Below are 21,619 nucleotides of genomic sequence, written 5' to 3' on the forward strand. Positions count from 1 at the left end.
TTAACTATTCTCTGAGTGAAAAAAAGTCCTCCTATTGGTTTTAAAAGTATTTCCCTGTAACTTCATCGAGTGTCCCCTAAGTCTTTGTAATTTTTGACCCCTGCCCTGCCCTCTTCACTCCCTTCCTGAACAGCATATATTGATCCACCCTGTGTCCTGTGTGTCTGTCATAATTAGATTGTAAGCTCTTTCAAGCAGGGACCGTCTCTTGTGTGCATCTGGTAGCGCTATAGAAATCTTAAATAGCAGACTTAAGCTCACCTTGTCTGTCTGACAGTAAAGACTACATTTAGGATTTTGGAATTGTGTGAGGATAATTTTTACACTGACTGTCAGAGCCTGAATCAGGGGTGATGAGGTTTGAAGAGAAGGATCAATTAAACGCTGCCTCCAGAGCTCTGATAAACAATCCCAGTAGGGGGCACTCTAATGCCAAGATTGTGTCTTCTGATGTTTCAAATTTGTTTTATTGTCTCGAGGCCCCAGGGGGAGGGTTGCAGCTATCTCCCAGAAGCCTCCTCATTTAAAAAGCCCTGGAGGAGCACATGCCGGCCAGTTCCCTTGTGGGTGTCCAGGCATTAGGGCTGAGGGGAAAGTTGGGGGGGACTTGTCTCTCTGAGGATGCACATTCTCCTTCCTTCTGGATTCCAGCTATTTGCACATCAGCCCTGAGCAAGGTAAGCTGCAGGAGGATAGCTGTGTTTTCTCTGGAGAGTGAGGGGCAGGGTAGGTGTCAGCAGTGGGTACGAGAGTCCTTCCAGTGCTAAAGAAGAAACGCCTTCACTGTGCCCGGGGAGGGGGGATTTGTGCCCTAATCATTTTACGGGAGGATGCCGCTGTCTCTGTTTGTGAATAAAGGTTGTGCCAGGAGAGACTTTGCAGTTCTGCCTTGACCCCTGGACTTTCGGCAAACAGATCACAGAGACACAAAAGAGACCCTGTTGACGAGTCCTCTTGTCCCTGGGAAAAACCCCTTTTCTGAGAGTGCCAGCGCTGCCTGCCAAACTCTCTCTCTGTAACTCCTGATATCAGAACTTTCCTTCAGAAGGAAGTTTAGGCATCGGCAGAACAGTGATTAGAGCTACAGCCTCAGCACCCTGAGGTTGTGGGTTCAAATCCTGCACTGCACCCTGTGACCATGGGCAAGCCACTTACCCCCCCTTCCTTTTACAAACTGTAGCCTGGCTTTTAGCGCTGGCCATGGCGGTAACAACTCCGACACTCGTAGGAATTCTATGAGCGGCTGGCACTAAAAACTGCAGTACGGTTTTGTAAAAAGGGGTGGGGTTAATCCTCCACGGCCCCAGGTACATTAGATAGATTGTGAGCCCACCAGGACAGAGAGGGAAAATGCCTGAGGTGCCTGGATGGAAAAGTCCCAATCCCTTTCCATTGAATCCCTCTGGGCACTGTGCAGGGCTGCTCCCTCGGAAAGCCTGGGTTCAAATTCCACCACTCCATTGCAATCTAGGGACAGAGTAGCTGTATTGGGTGTACGGTTCCTTCAGCAGAGTGCCTGGGAAGGTGAATAATTTACTTTTCAATCCTATCACCCCCCCCCCCCACCCAGCTATTAACCTATTCATAGAAAAACGCCCAAACTTCACAATGAAGGGGCACTCAGAGAATTTGAAAGGGGAGAAGTTTAGAACAAACGCTAGGAAGTTCTTTTTCACACAGAGGGTGGTGGATACATGGAACGCGCTACCGGAGGATGTGATAAACAGGAGCACGCTACAGGGCTTCAAAGAAGGTTTGGATAGGTATCTGGAGGACAAAGGGATTGAGGGGTACAGATAGGAGTAGAGGTAGGTTATAGGGATGAGATTAGAGGTAAGTTACAAAAATAATCAGGGGCCACTGTTCAGGCACTAGGCCTGATGGGCTGCCGCGGGAGCGGACCGCTGAGCAAGATGGACCTCTGGTCTGACTCAGCGGGGACAACTTCTTATGTTCTTATGTAACATCTTTTCCGTGTACCCACCTGTTTCTTCTCTTTTACTGGGAAGTTCCTGGACTTCTGCTGGCTGGATCTGGGCCACTTGTTCAGCCTAGTTTGAGGGAGTGTGGGGGGGGGGGGGGGGAACGCTCTCATTCAGAAGGCTGTAGGGATCGAATCCATCAAATACTATTTCCTTTTGCCAAGAAGTGCATTTCCTGAAACATTATGGCCATAAAATATTTAGGGACCAATTAGAAGTGGCTTAATAAGGAGGGGGGGGGCGTCCACCCAGGGCACCATGTTGGTGGGGGCGCTGGCACCCCTCCTCCTCTCTGCCCCTTCTCTTCCCGCTCCCCCTTTCCCTTCCCCCACACCTGTAGTTGTTCACCGCCGTGAGGGACAACTTCAACGTGCTCCTCGCGACTGCGACATCTCTCCCACGTAGGAAGTGACGTTAGAGGAAGAGCTGACAGAGTCGCGAGGAGCACGTTGAAGTTCTAGTTGCTCGTGGTGGTGAACAACTAGAGGAAGGGGGAAGGGAAACACGCGTGTGGCAGGAGGGAGCAGAGGGGGTGCAGTCGAGGGTGGGGGAGAGGCACCCCACCCTGGTTGCCTCTCACCCTCGCCACGCCACTGGTCTCTTGCTCCCTCACCCCTCCTTGTTGGTCTATCATCATGCCACCTGTTCCAAAGCCCCCCTCCCAAATTTCACCTACTGTTGCCCTATCATGCCATATAAGAACATAAGAATAGCCTTAACGGGTCAGACTAATGGCCCATCAAGCCCAGTAGCCCGTTCTCACGGTGGCCATCCAGGTCCCTAGTACCTGACCAAAACCCAAAGAGTAACAAAAGATTCTAGAACCCCAAAGAGGATCAAGATTCCAGGCAGAATCTCAATGATAGAAAGATTCCAGAATCCTAGAGTAGCAACATTCTATGCTTCCAATGCAGGGCAAGCAGTAGCTCCCCCCCCCCTTGTCTTTCTCAATAACAGACTATGGACTTTTTCTCTAGGAACTTGTCCAAATCTTTCTGGTCAATAGTTCAAGTTCAAGTTCAAGTTCACTTTATTTTTGATGAATCGCCTATTTAAAACATTCTAAGCGATGTACAGTTAAAAACAGATTATAAGGGAGCACATAGTCATATTAGTAATACATTAATAACAGCTAAATAAATATTTGTTAAATAATTACATAAAACAGAAAAGATCCCTATATATAATGTTAAAAACAAACATGAAAAGAGGGAAAGGGGGGAAAAAGCAGTGGTGTAGCGAGGGTAGGAGGTGCCCAAGGCTCTGGTGCCCCCTGCACCCTCTTCTCCACCTGCACCCTACTTCTTCCATGCCCTCTGCTCCATCCTTGCCCCCCACACCACACTCGCGCTCTTTATTCCCCCTGTACCTCTTTAAATCTTCGCAAGCACGAGCAACTTTTCCGACCTGCTGCACGTGCCGGTGTTGGCTTTCCCTCTGATGTCACTTCCGGCCCTGCGACCAGGAAGTGATTTCAGAGAGGAGACAGGTTGGCGTGCGCACCAAGCTGGAAAAGTTGCTTGCACTGACGAAGATTTAAAGAGGTATAGTGGAAAGGAGGATGTGAGCATGGGGGGGGGACAGAGAAGTGCTGTACTCCCACCAAGACAGCGGCTGGGTGGTCCCCCCCCACTTACTATGTTGAAAGTGCTAGTGCTTGATTAAAATGATCCTAACGCCGTGAAATACGTGAAGAATCGAAATTTATTCCAGGCAAAGGGGGCAGCTAGATGAAAGGAACAAAGTCTGGAATTGGCAGTAGAGGAGAGGGGTACAGCTAAGGGTGGCTTATCTGAGGAACGGAGTTCTCTGGTGTATAAAGAGAGAGGAGAGAGATTAAGGGGCATTTGCTTGCCCTGGATCGGTAGCATGGAATGTTGCTACTCTTTGGGGATTCTAGAATCTTGTTACTCTCTGGGTTTCCGGAATCTTGCCACTCTTTGGGGATTCTGCATGGAATGTTGCTACTCTTTGGGGATTCTAGAATCTTGTTACTCTCTGAGATTCTGAAATCTTGCCACTCTTTGGGGATTCTGCATGGAATGTTGCTACTCTTTGGGGATTCTAGAATCTTGTTACTCTCTGGGTTTCCGGAATCTTGCCACTCTTTGGGGATTCTGCATGGAATGTTGCTACTCTTTGGGGATTCTAGAATCTTGTTACTCTCTGAGATTCTGAAATCTTGCCACTCTTTGGGGATTCTGCATGGAATGTTGCTACTCTTTGGGGATTCTAGAATCTTCTTACTCTCTGGGTTTCCGGAATCTTGCCACTCTTTGGGGATTCTGCATGGAATGTTGCTACTCTTTGGGGATTCTAGAATCTTGTTACTCTCTGAGATTCTGAAATCTTGCCACTCTTTGGGGATTCTGCATGGAATGTTGCTACTCTTTGGGGATTCTAGAATCTTCTTACTCTCTGAGATTCCGAAATCTTGCCACTCTTTAGGGATTCTGCATGGAATGTTGCTACTCTTTGGGGATTCTAGAATCTTCTTACTCTCTGGGTTTCTGGAATCTTGCCACTCTTTGGGGATTCTGCATGGAATGTTGCTACTCTTTGGGCCTTGGCCAGGTAGTAGGGACCTGGATTGGCTACCGTAAGAACAGGCTACTGGGCTTGATGGACCATTGGTCTGACCCAGTAAGGCTAGTCTTTTGTTCTTAAGCTCTTCACCAGGGCCTAAATGATGGTAGCTAGAGTGAGCAGGAAGTTGAGCTGTCTACACTGTCCATTGTCAGGATTTTGTCGGCCTCGGGTCCAACCGCCTTTTTGCACTCTGCTCTTCCTCCATCTGATTCCTTTGGAATGGACTCGGGAAGAGCTGCAGAGAGACCCTGGCTCGAGCCATTTTAAAAAGAGATCCAACCAGAACGGCCACAGCACGTTTGAGGAAAATCGGCTTTGCTAGACTCTGCCTACTGCGTTCTTCCCAGATACATCCTCTGCCCTTCAAATCTGCTTCATTATGTGCTCAGTTCCACAATCTGAACTCAGCCTGGATGTATGACCCCCCCTCCCCCCCAACTATTAAACATAAATGATACCAAATGTGGACTAAATCTTAAAATTTTATTGTTACCTAGAGAAAATACATTTTAAAAAAACATTTGTCCCTTTTCTGAGGGCAGGAGGAGGTGCAGGTTGGTGAGGACTGTCTTTCCTCTTCCTCTAGGGGCTGAGAGACCTCCGCCATGCACTAGGGCATCCTTGACCCTTCCGGTTAAAAACATAAGATTTACACCAAGGCTCCTCTAGCTTCCAACAGCGGCCAGTCCAGGTCACAAGTACCTGGCAGAATCCCAAAGATAGCAAGACTGCATGCTGTGGAGCCAAGGACTAGGCAGTGGCTTTCCCCAGGTCTCCTGATTATCTAGGACAGTGGTTCCCAACCCTGTCCTGGAGGACCACCAGGCCAATTGGGTTTTCAGGACAGCCCTAATGAATATGCATGAAGCACATTTACATGCCTGTCACTTCCATTATATGCAAATCTCTCTCATGTATATTCATTAGGGCTGGCCTGGTGGTCCTCCAGGACAGGGTTGGGAACCACTGATCTAGGAGATCTCCATGGAGCAGCCACTTCAGGGGGTCTGGTTCCCTGTCAAAAAGGATCCAAGATAAAGAAGACGCTGGTTAGTGGATAAAGTCTTCACAAATGCCAGTCAAATCGCTTTTTCTCGGCCAGCATACAGTGGAGCCAGCAAGAATGTGATAAGCGACATGATAGAGATACTAGGGTTGGCCCTCCTCTGTACAATATTTGTCTCCGAAAACTAGCTGGAAGGAAATACCCAAACACGCTAGTTAAGTTTTTCAATCTTTGGAGGAATGTAACTGATAACCCTTATCACCCTGGCTGGAGAGCCATCTCAGAGAAAGCAGTGAAGGGACTGGCATGAAAATGGGAGAGGCAGTGGTGCCTTCTGCCCGCCTTGGAAAGGAGTCAGTGGCTGCCGTTTTGACTTTATTTACATAGTAGCTTAAGGTCACTTACTTTCAAATACTATAGGCATTTGAGTGAACTTTGTGCCTAAGGTGATGGAGGGTTAAGTGACTGTCCCAAGGTCACAAGGAGCAGCGGTGGGATTTGAACTGGGGTTTCCTGGATTGCAGCTCTCTGCTCTGACCACTCAGCTACTCCAGACAGGCAAGTCCTGAGGGTGGATTAAGAACGAGCAATGTGGGAGGGAAACTTCGACTCTAGCTATGGGAGTGGCAACTCTGGGTGGGTGAGAGGGAGACTTGCACTTATTTATTCAGAGGAGGAATTCAGAATGGTTTATGTGAATTGATTCAGGTACGCCAGCATTTTCCCCTATCTGTTGTGGTGGGCTCACAATCCATCTAATGTACCTAGTGCAATGGGGAGATTAAGTAACTTGCCCAGGGTCACAAGGTGCTGTGTGGGTTTGAACCCACCTCAGGGTTCTGAGGCTGTAGCTTTAACCGCTGTGCCACACTCACCCCCCTCTTCTGGTAGCCCTATTTTTTGGGGAGTGGGGAGATCTTTGTGGTGTGTGAAGCTTGTACTACTGCTGTCCTTAATTCAATTGTTCTGTGCATGTGCCAATATATTTTTATGAGGGTAGTCTATCCCTTTAAAATATTGGGAAAAGTTGAAAATGCAAAACGATGCATACTATGACCTCTCCTGGCACAGAGCCCACCTGTGGTTTTCAGCAGCTAAAACTTTTTTTTAAAAAATTTCTCAGGAAGGCAGATGGGAAACATCAGAAACATTAGACATTAGCCCCCATCAATATACAAATCCCTTGGGGGGTGAGTTAAAAACTCCAGAGAGATGCAACGTCCCTGCTCTCCCTTCCTCCGCACAGTGTTTGAGGCTTGTGCAGATGAGGCCGGAGCTTGCAGGCATGGCGCAGGGACAGGAAACGAACTCACAGGGACGGGACTGAAAAATGAGTTCCAACGGGGACAGGGAAAAATCTGTCCCTGTATCATTCTCTAGTGTCACCAAATGGGTTGCTTTGGCAACTGACCTGGATGTGTTTGATCAGAGCAGGTTTTGCATTTGGATTAATTAATCATTGCTCTTTTGGGTTAAAATTGAAATTCAGTATAAGAAGAGTTTGTTTTGAGTGATGAAAGCATCCATCCAAAGGTAATCAAGGAACTGAAAGGGGCTATAGCCGAAATGCTCCAACTAACAGCCAATCTGTCGATCAAATCGGAAAGGATTCCGGAAGACTGGAAGGTGGCGAATGTTATGCCGATCTTCAAGAAAGGTTTTAGGGGAGAACCGGGAAACTACTGACCAGTGAGTCTGATCTCGGTACCGGGAAAGATGGTAGAGGCACTGATAAAGGACCGCAGCATTGAACACCTAGACCAGGGGTAAGGAACTCCAGTCCTCGAGAGCCGTATGCCAGTCGGGTTTTCAGGATTTCCCCAATGAATAGGCATTGAAAGCAGTGCGTGCATATATATCTCATGCATATTCATTGGGGAAATCCTGAAAACCCGACTGGAATACGGCTCTCGAGGACTGGAGTTCCCTACCCCTGACCTAGACGAACACAATCTGATGAGGACCAGCCAGAACGGCTTCAGCAAAGGAAGATCTTGCTTGACGAAGTTGCTGCACTTCTTCGAGGGAGTAAACAGGCAGAAAGACAAGGGTGACCTGGTTGACATTGTTATTGTATATCTGGATTTTCAGAAGGCATTCGATAAGGTCCCGCATGAACGACTACTTCGAAAAATTGCGAGCCATGGAATCGAGGGTGAAATACTCACATGGATTAAAAACTGGTTGGCGGATAGGAAACAGAGAGTGGGAGTAAATGGACAATACTCGGACTGGAAAAGCGTCACGAGTAGAGTGCCGCAGGGTTCGGTGCCTGGACCCGTGCTCTTCAACATATTTACAAACGACCTGGAAATTGGTACGACGAGCGAGGTGGTTACATTTGCAGATGATACAATGTTATTCAGAGAAGTGAGGACGCAGAAGGATTGCGAAGACCTGCAATGTGACATAAACACGCTCAAGAAATGGGCCGCAACATGGCAAATAAGGTTTAACGTGAATAAGTGTAAGGTGATGCATGTCGGTAATAAAAATCTTGTACACGAATACAGGATGTCTGGTGCAGTACTCGGAGAGACCCCCCAGGAAAGAGACCTGGGAGTACTGGTTGGCAAGTCAATGTGCGGCGGTGGCGAAAAGGGCGAACAGAATGCTAGGGATGATTAAGAAAGGGATCATGAACAGATCGGAGAAGGTTATCATGCCGCTATACCGGGCCATGGTACGCTCCCACCTGTAGTACTGCGTCCAGCACTGGTTGCCATACATGAAGAAGAACATTGTACTACTCGAAAGGGTCCAGAGAAGAGCGACTAAAATGGTTAAGGGGCTGGAGGAGTTGCCGTACAGTGAGAGATTAGAGAAATTGGGTCTCTTCTCCCTTGAAAAGAGGAGACATGATCGAAACATTCAAGGTAGATAAGGACAGGTTGTTCACCCTCTCCAATTTTTTTTTGTTTCAAGAATTTTACTACCTCCTCAATGTTTTACCCTTAAATGTGTTTCTTATTATAAGATATGTAACTTTAACCTCCCTTTCCTCCCAATTGTTGTCTGTCTTGTCTAATATCTAATGTTTATATATTTATTGTATGTTTTTATCTTAATTAATTGTATTTTAATGTACATCGCTTTGTATAAAGATATAGCGATTTATCAAATATTTAATAAACCTTGAAACCTTGAACCTTGAGAGAACGAGAGGGCACTCTCTAAAGTTAAAAGGGGATCGATTCTGTACAAACGTAAGGAAGTTCTTCACCCAGAGTGTGGTTGAAAGCTGGAACGCTCTTCCGGAGTCTGTCGCAGGGGAAAACACCCTCCAGGGATTCAAGACAAAGTTAGACAAGTTCCTGCTGAACCGGACTGTACACAGGTAGGGCTGGTCTTTGTTCTAGGGGCTGCCGCATGAGCGGACTGCCGGGCACGATGGACCACTGGACTGACCCAGCAGCGGCAAATTCTTATGTTCTTATGAAAGCAGCCTTTGGAAAGCTTTTTCTGTGAAGGCTGACATCTAAGTTCCTTTCTTCCCCTCCACTAATTTTTTCTAGCTCCTATGTGGTGGTGAATCGGAGCCAGCAGTTTAAATAACTTGTATATCATAAAGCATTCCATTGTGTGCAAAGTTTATTTTTAAGGTTTACTTTAGGATATAAGAATGTAAGCATTGCCATACTGGGACAAAACAAAGATCATCGAGCCCAGTGGTCTGTTTCCAACAGTAGCCAACCCAGATCACAAGTACCTGGCAAAATCCCAAAAGAATAAAACAGATTTTCTGCTGTTATCCCACAAAAAAGCAGTGGATTTTCCCAACTCCGTCATAATAATGGCTTATGGACTTTTCTTTTAGGAAATTACTCCTGGCCAAACCTTTTTTAAACCCTGCTAAGCTAACTGCTTTTATCACATTCTCTAGCAACAAATTCCAGAGCTTATATTTTCTCCAGTTTATTTTAAATGTACTACTTCAATGTATGCCCCCTAGTCCTTGTACTTTTGGAAAGAGTAAACAAGCAATCCAAGTCTACCCGTTCTACTCCACTCAGTATTTTGTAGACCTCTATCATATCTCCCCTGAGCAGTCTCCAAGCTGAAGAACTCTAGCCGCATTAGCCTTTCCTCACAGGGAAGTCGTCCCATCCACTTTATCATACTCATTGCTCTTCTCTGTACCTTTTATATTTTTTTGGAGATGTGATCACATCATGGAACAATACAAAGGCATTATCATCTCAGTTTTGTTTTCCTGATAATTCCGCCGCTACCACCACACACCGAGCAGAGGGTTTTTTGTTTTGTTTTTTTTTTTTCATATCCTCGATGATACCTAGAACCTTTTCCTGGGCAGTGACTCCTAAAATGGAACCCTCTACCCTGTAGCTAAAATTCGGGTTCCTCTTTCCCACATGCATCACTTTGCACTTGCTCACATCTGCCATTTTGACACCCAATCTTCCAGCCTTACAAGGTCCTCTTGTCATTTTTCACAATCCTCTTGTGATTTAACAACTTTCAACAACTTTGTCGTATCATCAAATTTAATTGGCTCACAAAGCAGTGTTCCCTCTAAGCGGGCGGGTGTTGTGAGCAAACTTTTTTCACTGTGAGCTAAAAATATCGGGCGCCAGCAAGTTATGAGCCAAATAAATATGTTGTCAAAGTTGCTGATACATGAGGACGAGGTATTCAAAGGAATTTTAGGCCTACACGCTAAATTAAATAACGTTAAATAATATTTTTAAGAACACAGAAATTGTAGGGATGAAATGATATCTTAATAAATGTTTTACAACAAATGTAGTTATGTCTGTTACATCCATATGTGTAAACTGTAAATTAAAAACAGTCCAGAAGACAATACGTTTGATGCTTTCAATTTCTAGACAATCTATCAATTCCAGCTTCTACACAAAAGTATAAATACATTAAAACAAAATATTGAAAACCATTTTATTGGGCACAAAGTTTGCCTTCAGTGAGAAGAGTTCACTCAATATGTTGTAGAATAATTGTTGTGAAACTGGAATGGAATCAATTCTTCACTCAAGTTAGATATCATCAATATCTTCATCATCATCCCCAAGAAGAGGCGGTCGGAGCGTACGCGAGTCCGGCTGCCTCTCCTTGTTGGCGAGCTGAGCGGACCGTCGGGATCGACCCCCCGCACCCCCTAGGTACGCCTCTGCAAGTCTTGCCTTGCCCGGATTTGCCGCTCTCTTCCGGTGTTACTCCCCCCCCCCCACCCGACTCTCCTCTCGCCGCCCTGCCATCTGCCGTACGCCTCTTCCGATCACCCCCCTCCCTGCTCGCACCCCCACCCCGACGTCCGATTCCTCCCCCAGCCTCCCCTTACCTTTGCGACGCGTTACATGGACTGCCAGCTCGCCTGCCTGCAAGCACGTGTGTGCGCTGTGACGAGAAACTTGTGCGCTGCGATGTAATATTTTGTGCGCCAGCGCACGCCAGCGCAGCTTAGCAGGAACACTGCTTAGTTATTCCCATCTCTAGATCATTGATAAATATGTTAAACAGCACAGAACTACTTAGGCCAGGATTTTCAAAAACCCACGTTACCGCAGCCGTTTTGATACCGAATCTAAAAACCCGAGACATTCACGCATGCAAATAAGATCGGCGGACAGCAGCGAAGATGTCCTATATTTCCATGTGCCCGTCGCTGATGGGCACATGCATAGAAAAACGCCGTAAAAAACCAAAAACACACTCTCCTGCTGCACTATTGGGCAAATGGAAGGGAGAAGCAACGCCGACTTTTTTCTCTCCAAAAAACTACTATAATTCAGGTAAATCTTGCAATTTGTTTTTAATGTAAAATGTAATGAAGACCCACAGCCAGAAACACACAAGACAAGGGTATCGTACACGTGCTCAAGAAGAAACGTTGGCTTTTAACAGGCGTACATGAAACACGCCGGTCTCTCCCAAAAACCCAAAAGAAGCGTGATTTTACTACTCTCCACTAAAAATTATATAAATACACTTTTTTTTTCATTAGCCACAGTCAAAACACAAGTGCTGGCATTGTAACGGCACCCCCGAACCAGTTGCTGCTTTTTGTCACCAAAAGTCGCCGTTGCTCTTCGAACATGACGGCAGATAAAGGCCAAATGGCCCATCCAGTCTGCCCATCCGCAGTAACCATTATTTCTTTCTCTCTCTATCCCAGGCCCTCTTGAATTCAAACAGTCTCTGTCTCCCCCACCTCTTCCAGGAGACAGTTCCACACATCTACCACCCTTTCTGTAAAAAAGTATTTCCCTAGATTACTCCGGAGCCTCTCACCTCTTAACTTCATCCTCTGCCCTCTCATTCCAGAGCTTCCTTTCAAATGAGAGACTCGACTCATGCGCATTTACATTACGTAGGTATTTAAACGTCTCCATCATATCTCCCCTCTCCTGCCTTTCCTCCAAAGTAGACAGATTGTCTATCTCCATACACCTTATCACGAAGACCACGCACCATTTTAGTAGCCTTCCTGTGGACTGACTCCATCCTTTTTATATCTTTTTGAAGGTGCAGCCTCCAGAATTGTACACAATGAGGTCTCACCAAAGTCTTATATAGGGGCATCAATACCTCCTTTTTCCTACTGGCCATACCTCTCCCTATGCAACCTAGCATCCTTCTGGCTTTCGCAATCACCTTTTCAATCTGTTTGGCCACCTTAAGATAATCACACCCAAGTCCCGCTCTTCTGTCATGCACATAAGCTCTTCACTCTCTAATCTGTACCGTTCCTTGGGTTTTTGCAGCCCAAATGCATGACCTTGCATTTCTTAGCATTAAATTTTAGCTGCCACAATTTCAGACCATTCTTCAAGCTTCGCCAGGTCTTTCTTCATGTTATTCACACCATTTAGCTTGTCTACTCTATTTCAGATTTTGGTTATCATCTGCAAAGAGGCAAATCTTACCCGACAACCCTTCAGCAATATCACTTATAAAGATGTTAAAAAGAACAGGCCCAAGAACAGAACCTTGAGGCACACCACTGGTAACATCCCTTTCTCAGAGCGATCTCCATTGATCACTACCCTCTGTCGCCTTCCACTCAACCAGTTCCTGACCCATCCCGAGGGCACTCAGTTTATTTATTAGACGTCTGTGTGGAACACTGTCAAAGGTTTTGCTAAAATCTAAATGCACCACATCTAGCGCACATCCTCTATTCAATTCTCTGGTCGCCCAGTCAAAGAAATTGATCAGATTTGTCTGACAAGACCTACCTCTAGTGAATCCATGTTGCTTCTGGTCCTGTAATCCACAGGATTCCAGAAACTTGACCATTCTCTGTTTCAATTTGCTTACCACAGAAGTCAGACTTACAGACTTATAATTCCCTACTTCTTCCTTATTCCCACTTTTGTGGAGAGGGACCACATCCGCCCTTCTCCAGTCCTCCGGTTACACTCCCAACTCTAGAGACTCATTGACAAGGTCAGTCAGCGGAGCTACCAGAACTTCCCTAAGTTCCTCCAGCACCCTTGGATGTTCACCATCCGGCCCCATCGCTTTGCCTACCTTTATTTGAGCTAGCTCCTCAAGAACCCAACCCTCTGCAAATCGAGCACATTTGCATGCCTTGGTCGGAGATTGCTAGAAATCTCGCTAAACATAGAGAGAATCCGTTTTGATAATCCGCCGCTATAATGCGTGCAGGCTAAACCACCGGAAAACAGTTTAGCAACAGCGTTAAAGTTTTGAGAATCTTGCCCTCAATCTTTCATGCACAAGGAAAGGATCTTTGCACCTCATTGGCGTGATCATGCTTGGTTGATCTGCTCGGTGTCTGGATGTTGGAACCAATTGTGCCTGACGTTGTCTTAGAGATGATGGAGTGTGGCTGGGAAGAGCGGTCCTTCAACTCTGAGCCCTTTAGAGCCATACAGGCTCCATCTTCACATAGAGAATTATGCCCAGTCCAATAACGAGCGTCACAACCTGTGAAAGGTCTAGTGTGCATGTGAACTAATACGGTGTTGATGCCGCTGAGGACAGCTGAGGAGGCAAGTGGTTAATGTGACCTCTCTCCAGGGCTCCTCTGCTGATCCTGGGGCATTAGCTCCTTAGAGACATAATCTGTGGGAATTAAGTGCTGGCGACAGGCTTGGTTGTCTGAGCTCCCAGTAAACAGAAATATAGAAGGACCTGGTAGACGTCTGAAGCCCAGTATCTTCATTCTACACTGAGAGGTGGAAACTGAGTTTGTGCTGCTTTATTTTGGCACGCTGGAGTGGCATGGAGTGCAACATGCTCCCGTCACACGAGCTGGAGATATTTCTGACCGCCTTTGTGTGCTCTGTCCTGGCGCTGGCTGTCTTAATGATGCTCTGTTACTTCACCTGTCGGCTTGCGGCGTGAGTTTCCTTGGATCTGAGCCTGTTCTTTTTAATGTGTGCCTAGGGGAATCACTTTCTTTCCCTGTGCCAGTAAACTGTTATTATTATCACTTTCTCTCCCTGTGCCTCAGTCACTGACTCTCTGGGTGACCTTGGGGAAGTCACTGTCTCTCCCTGTGCCTCAGCCACTGAATCTCTGTGTGACCCCAGGGGAGTCACTTTCTCTCTCTGTGCCCAGAATTGCCAAGTTACCCAGTTCCAGGCTGGTGACTTTTGGCCAGTCCTGGTTTTGAACTTTATATCCCAAAGCATTATGGGATTTGTGGTGTCTGATAATGCCCATTGAAATCAGTTCCAGAAGTCCAATAATGGCATGGTCAGAAATTGAGGTCTATCCTCAAATCTCCAGCCTGAAATAGGATAACTTGACATGTCTGCTTCGCTCCATGGCACATCCTCACCTTGAGGACTGCATTCATTTCTGGTCGCTGTATCTTATAAAAGATAGAGTGGAATTAGAAAAGGTTCAAAGAAGAGCGACCAAGATGATAAAGGGGATGGAACTCCTCTCGTATGAGGAAAGACTAACGAGGTTGGGGCTCTTCAGCTTGGAAAAGAGACAGTTAAGGGGGGAGGGGGCTGTGATTGAGGTCTATAAAATCCTGAGTGGAGTAGAACAGGTAAGAATGAATCGATTTTTTTTCATTTTTGCAAAAAGTGCAAAAACCAATCTCTTTTAGTCCAATCATTAAAGTCTAATCCTTAGTTCAATCTTCTGAAGTGTTTTTCTGGTCCAATCTTTAAAGTCAAGTCCTTAATCTAATCTTTAAAGTATAGTCCGATGGCGGTTCATCCGTTTCACAATAACTGCTTCATCAGGGACATAAAAATCACGATGTATGTAGAAATATCATTTATTCCTTGGAAAACATGGCATTACCGTGTAGGTCAGGCTCTTACATGCTGGATTTCGGAGCTAGCTGTTCTTGGTATTTGATCCCTAGCATATGTCGAATTAGATTAAAACCTGTATCAAAAAAACACTTGTACTGTACCATGGCAAATTGTAACTTAACTGTATATTATGTATGTTAACCTCTAAACCATTCTGAGCTCTTTGGGGAGAATGAATGAAATAAATAAATACAGTGAAAGAGAAAGGATGGAAAGAAAGGGAAAAAACTGACACCCACATCCCCCTCATTGCCATGCCTGGTCCACACAGAAAAAACAGAGGTACTGAAACCCCTATTAGGCTCGAATGCAAATTTAAAACAAAAAATTAATATTTTATTGAAATTTTAAAGAAATCATTACATTAATCAAAACTTATCTTTTTTTTTTTTTAATAAATCTTTATTCATTTTTAAACTTATAATAAGTGTGATAACATATCCATACAAATAACCATAAATATATCACTTAATAATCAACAATGATACATATAATATTCTCTTATCTCCTCCCCTCCCCACCCTTATCTATCATATAATCAATACTTATACAACATGTAACAATAAAAATACCCTCCCTCCCACCACATAATTGAACTTGTAAATTTAAGGGAAACAAGATTTTTCTAATCATTACAATACTTTGTTAATGGCTCCCAAATATCTTGAAATTTCCTGAAACAACTCTGTTGTATTGCAATAAGTCTCTCCATTTTATAAATATGACATAAGGAGTTCCACCAAAAATTATAATTTAATCTATTCCAATTTTTCCAATTATATGTAATTTGTTGAATGGCAACCCCAGTCATTATAAGTAATAATTTGTTATTATTTGTAGATATCTGACTTTTTGCTCTAATTGCCATACCAAACAGCACAGTATCATATGATAATGCCACAGGGTTATCTAATAAACAGTTAATTTGGTCCCAAATTGATTTCCAAAAATTCATAATGAATGGACAATAGAATAATAAATGATCTAAAGTCCCTGCTTTGAGATGACAGTGCCAAATTTCATTAGACTTAGAGCTATCCAATTTTTGTAAACGAACAGGGGTCCATAAAGCTCTATGTAACAGAAAAAAACAAGTTTGTCTCATGGATACCGACACTGTACATCTCATCCTCCAAGACCAAATTCGTGGCCATTGAGACGCATTAATTTTATAAAACTTATCTTTTTGACAAATTTCTCTGACTCCATTTCTACCATGATGTACTTTTAAAACACTTTCAGGAAAAATGGATTAATCTTACCATGTTAATGTAATTTTGAAAGGTTTTTTGTAATATTGCTGTCTGTACACAATCTCTTCCTCTGTAAACCGCTCTGAACCGTTTGTGGCATTGCAGTATATAAAAATAAAGTGATTATTATTTTTTTTTTTTATTGAAACACGAAGCACAAATGATACAATATAAACGTCCGAAATAGAAAAATGACAAACAACTTCCTACGTTCACTTTCTAATGTCTTTTGCGCTTAGGACTGGACTCACAAACAGAATCATTGATTTGATCTGAATCGACCTTGGAACACAAGAACAATGAAAGCCCTGTTGCTCCTCCTGCTGGTGGTGGTGGAAGAGGCGTCTCTCACCATTGCTCCATTCCCAGGTTTGCTGCTTCTCTTTCACCTGCCCACCCTTCCACATGTTTCCTTAATCCGCCGGGTCCCATATGAACAAGATGGAAAAGATTTGGAAGGTTGATGCTATCAAAGGCTGCTTTAGAGGTTTCTACTGGGGTCTGGGTTGCGCTCAATGCTCCGACGCTCACAGGAATTCTTTGAGCGTCGGAGCATTTAGGGGCTGATTCTGCATAGGCTGAGAATTGCTCACTGACATCCTATACAGAATCGCGTCTTTGCTAACTGACAGACGCTTAACCCCACCTAACCTGCCTGATTCTAGGATGCACCGGGAGTGGCCTAAGACTCCGAGAAAGTTGCAAGTTGGGGTGATATTGCTGTCCTTTGTTAGTTGAATGTCACATTTTGTGTTACCGACTGTATTAATTTCTCATAATACCGCTTTCATATTTTGTAGCCTTGGGTCGATACAAAGACGGGCTTGTGAGATTGTATAGATGTGTGCATGTTTGTGTGTCTATAGTAACGTTGGAATCAGTGGCGTCGTAAGGGGGGTGCATGGGGTGCGGACCTCCCCGGGCGCCAAGTCGGTGGGGGAACTGGCAACTCTCTGCCACACCATGCCACCCTCGCGTCATCCCTCCCCCCCACCCTATACCTCCGTATTATCTTTTCGCTGGCATGAGGAGCTTCTGCCTGATGCTCACACCAGCCTGGTTCCCCCTCTGAATCACTTCCAGGTCATGGGCCCAGGAAGTGACATCAGAGGGAATCCAACTCTGGCGCAAGGAGCATGCTTGCAGAAGCCACTTGCGCTGGTACGGGGGGAGGGAGAGCGCAAGTGAAGAATGGGGGTGGGAAGGCGTGGAGGGGGGGTTGCAGAAGGGGTGGGGGCCACCGCCTTGGGTATCTCCTAGCCTTACTACACTACTGATTGGAATACAGAATGACATGGGTTCAAATTTGTCCCCATCCCCACGGAATCTGTCTTCATCCCTGTCCCTTCCCCCATTCAGAAGATCACTGAAAACCCATTTATTTGACAAATTCGTTTAAACTTCCTCAATTTCCTCTACATCTCCTTGCATGCTCCTGCCTGTCTGTTTCCTCCTACTTTATGCTCTTGATGTAGCTTCGCTGCATTCCTGCAGCCTCTCTTGTTGCAAACCGTCTTGAATTGAAAGATATGACGGAATATAAATAAAGCTATTATTATGATTATCCCTGCAAGCTCTGTCCTCATCTGCATAAGCCACGAACACTTATGATTTTAAAGTGCTTGACACTTGTGCAGATGACAGAGCTTGCAGAGATGGGACAGGGATGGAGATAGATTTGGAACAGCAGTTTGTGGGCAAGACATTACACCACTTGTGTGTTCAAGGCTGGGACAGGCTGCTGGAGGGGGACAAATTTGAGAGTTCTGCCATATCACATGCATTAGGATTTGAACCGAGGCTCGTTCTGCTTGTGTATAGTTGCTTTGAAAAATAGTTCCTGCCTCTCATTCTCTTCTCTTCCACGTCACATTTCCTCTGAGTCCTAGCCAAGCTCAGGGCTGGCAGTGCGAGGTGCGGGATCGGTCTCAAGCTGCAGCCTATGTTATTGATGTTGGACAAATGCCCTGGAAAGTCCGCAAGTCCTTCTGCTGGTTCATATCAACCGACCAGCAGGAAAATTTGATTGCATTTGGCAGGAGATGTTGTGGTCTACAAAGGCGACAAGCAGAGAACATTGATACGGTAGAAAATAAAGCTGTCAAAAAAGAACTTAGTGGAAAAAGTGATCATTAATTAAGCCTTTTCCAAAGTTTCCTCTTCTGGGTTTTGTTTCTCAGCAGGAAGTCTAATCCTTCTATTCTGGCAGGAGACGTAACGTCACAGTGCCCGTAATCTCAGTTGAAAAGCCAGGGAAAGACGCTTCTCGATTCTGTTCTACGATGATCTTAGACCAGCGGTCCTGGGAGACTCCCAGCCAGTCGGGTTTTCAGGATATCTCCAATGAATATGCATGAGCCGGATTTGCATGCCTCCCACATCCATTATAGGCAAATCTCTCTCGTGAATATTCGGCAACACTTATCCGACAAGAAGTGAAAGATGAATTGAGTGTATAATCAGTGGGCATCCCCTCCTGAAGAAGCCAAAATTAGCGAAACTCAAGTCGGGGTTAGGGTCTTTGAGTTTGTGTGTTGCATGTCAAACAGTGTTAAATGTCCAGGTGGCGAGAAAGAACCGCCAGTCACACTAGAAAGATAAGTATAATGGAGCTCTATAAACTCTGTTTACTTCTTGAGTTCTCCTTATATCGCCCGCCATGATCCTTTGTCACTTCTTATGAATGATTCTCTATTTAACCCTTGTTAACTGCATTGAACTTCACACTGTATTGCGGTATACAAAAAAAATTGTTATGTTTTATATATATACTAGTATTTTAGCCCATTACATTAACGGGTGCTAGAATATATGTCTGTCTGTCTTTATTTCTGTCTCTCTCTCCCTCCCGCTATCTTTCTTTCTGTCTGTCTCTGTCCCTGGCCCCCTTTGTCTGTCTGTGTTTCTGTGTATCTCCCTCCCCTGTGACTTTCTTCTTTTCTTTCTGTCTCCCTTCCTCCCGCTGTCTGTCTGTCTTTCTTTCTGTCTGTCTCTCTCCCTGACCCCCTCTGTCTGTCTGTTTGTGTATCTCCCTGCCCCTGTGTCTTTCTTCTTTTCTTTTTGTCTCCCTTCCTCCCGCTGTCTGTCTTTCTTTCTATCTATCTGTCTCTCTCCCTGCCTCCTATGCAGCAGCATTTCTCTCCCACCACTTCTCTGTGCAGCAGCCAAAGCAGCATTCCCTCCTCCTCCGTTTCCCTCCCCCCACACCACTTCCCTGTGCAGCAGTAGTAGCGTTTCCTCTACCCCCCTTTCCCTTCCCGCGTTCTGTCTGGCTCCCTTAGTTCCTTACTGCCCCCCCCCCTTCCCTTCCCGCGGTCCCGATTACGAACCTGGCGATTGCAGCAGCGTGTGCAGAAGTCTTCACACGCTGCTTCAGGTCCTTCTACTGCTCCAATTTACTCTGGCATGTCCCTGATTTGCAGTCAAAAGGGTCAACTCTCCCTCTAAGGTACAGCATGCACAACCACACATAGCCATGCGTCATTCCTGAATCTGCTATAGGAGAAGTCTAGGCCACTGGGAAGAATGCTCAGTGAAATCAAATCAAGCCGCACCCGCGCTCTTAAGTACGAGTCGTACTTAAGTCGGGTGTCTGTAACTCAGGGGCTGCCTGTATATATGGTGATTAAAATATTGTAAAAGTGTGACAAGACAAGGGCGGTTGGGACATTGATGTGACTATGATGGCCCCATGGTAACCTCCTTCAGACACGTTCCACTGTTTTGAGACTTGAAGAAGATTAATTAAGTGGAGGGTTTTTTTTTTTAATGCCAATGATGTGAAGTGACAGCATTCAAATATAATCTCAGTCTCTCAAATTTGCTGTCAATGCTTGCCGTTGTATTTGCAGCTGAGCAAAGGGAATTTTTCCCTGTAGTTCATAACATATAACATGGATAGGTAACTTATCTAAGCAGCAGCAGCCGCGAAGAAGGCGAACAGAATGTTGGGTATTATTAAAAATGGTATTACGACCAGAACGAAAGAAGTCATCCTGCCGTTGTATCGGGCAATGGTGCGCCCGCACCTGGAGTACTGTGTTCAGTATTGGTCACCGCATCTTAAGAAGGATATGGCAATACTTGAGAGGGTCCAGAGGAGAGCGACACGAATGATTAAGGGCATGGAAAACCTTTCATACACTGAAAGATTGGAGAAGCTGGAGCTCTTCTCCCTGGAAAAGCGGAGACTCAGAGGAGACATGATAGAGACCTACAAGATCATGAAGGGCATAGAGAAAGTGGAGAGAGACAGATTCTTCAAACTTTCAAAACATAAAAGAACAAGAGGGCATTCGGAAAAATTAGAAGGGGATAGATTCAAAACAAATGCTAGGAAGTTTTTCTTTACTCAGCGGGTGGTGGACACCTGGAATGCGCTTCCAGAGGATGTAATAGGGCAGAGTACGGTACTGGGGTTTAAGAAAGGATTGGACAATTTCCTGTTGGAAAAGGGGATAGAGGGGTATAGATAGAGGATTATTACGCAGGTTCTGGACCTGTTGGGCCGCCGCGTGAGCGGACTGCTGGGCACGATGGACCTCAGGTCTGACCCGGCAGAGGCATTGCTTATGTGCTTATGTTTGGAAATTCCTTTCAATGAAACTCGTGGGGCCCAACATAGTGGGGAATATTTCTGTGTCTTTCTGCCACATTCTTGATCTCAATCTGCATTTCATGGTACTTGAGGGTCTCCTCTTCAATTGCCGAAACTCTCTTAGGGCCTTGATCCCACTGCATTCCTGGTACTCAGTGGTGTGACGAGGGTAGGAGATGCACCGGGCAGTGGTGCCCTCCCGCAACCTCCTTCCACGCCCCTCCCTCACTTCTTATGTGCCCCCCATGCCACACTCTCACCCTTCCTTCCCACCCCCTGTACCTTTTTCAATCTTCACCAGAGCAAGCAGCTTCTCTGGCCTGCTGCTTGTGCCGGCGTTGGCTTTCCCTTTGACGTCACCTCCTGGCCCTGCGGCCCGGAAGTGATTTCAGAGGGAGCTAGGCCGGCGCGAGCAAAATTCAAATCCTTGTGACCCTGGGCTAGAAACATAGAAAGATGACGGCAGAAAAGGGCCAAGGCCCATCAAGTCTGCCCACTCTATAGACCCTCCCCTTAAGATTAGCCAATGTTTTGCCCTGACCCACGTAGTGATCCCACATGGGCGTCCCATTTATTCTTAAAATCTGGCACGCTGCTGGCCTCGATTACCTGTACTAGAAGCTTGTTCCATTGATCAATCACTCGCTCCGTGAAGAAATACTTCCTGGTGTCGCCGTGAAATTTCCCGCCCTTGAGTGCCCCCTTGTGGTTGAGGGGCCTCTGAGAAGGAAAATGTTATCTTCCACTTAATCCTCCATTGCCCACCGCTTTGAATGTATAACCGCAAAAAGGTGGCATACAAGTCCCAGCTGCCAGAGATATGTGTACACAAGACCTCCTGTATACTCGGAAGAGATTAGAGAATAGGAAAATTTCTCACCAAAGATCTATGTGCCTGAGTTCACTCA

At 45.6% G+C, this 21,619-nt stretch overlaps 1 protein-coding gene across 2 annotated transcripts in view; it reads left to right on the forward strand.

The window, feature by feature from the left end:
- The first annotated feature begins 520 nt into the window (after positions 1-520).
- Positions 521-21,619, forward strand: part of LOC117349041 (alkaline phosphatase-like) — a 67,069-nt gene continuing 45,970 nt past the window's right edge. The window contains exons 1-2 of one of the 2 annotated variants that reach the window (XM_033921927.1): positions 521-677; positions 16,354-16,483. In XM_033921927.1, the coding sequence (XP_033777818.1) occupies positions 16,414-16,483 (70 nt within the window). In that variant the 5' untranslated portion in view covers positions 521-677; positions 16,354-16,413. Of the gene's footprint in view, positions 678-6,266; positions 6,286-16,353; positions 16,484-21,619 lie in introns of those variants that run through there. The other variant, XM_033921928.1, reaches the window with a different exon arrangement.

This window comes from Geotrypetes seraphini, chromosome 15 (genome assembly GCF_902459505.1).
Source record: "Geotrypetes seraphini chromosome 15, aGeoSer1.1, whole genome shotgun sequence".
Lineage (NCBI taxonomy): Eukaryota > Metazoa > Chordata > Amphibia > Gymnophiona > Dermophiidae > Geotrypetes > Geotrypetes seraphini.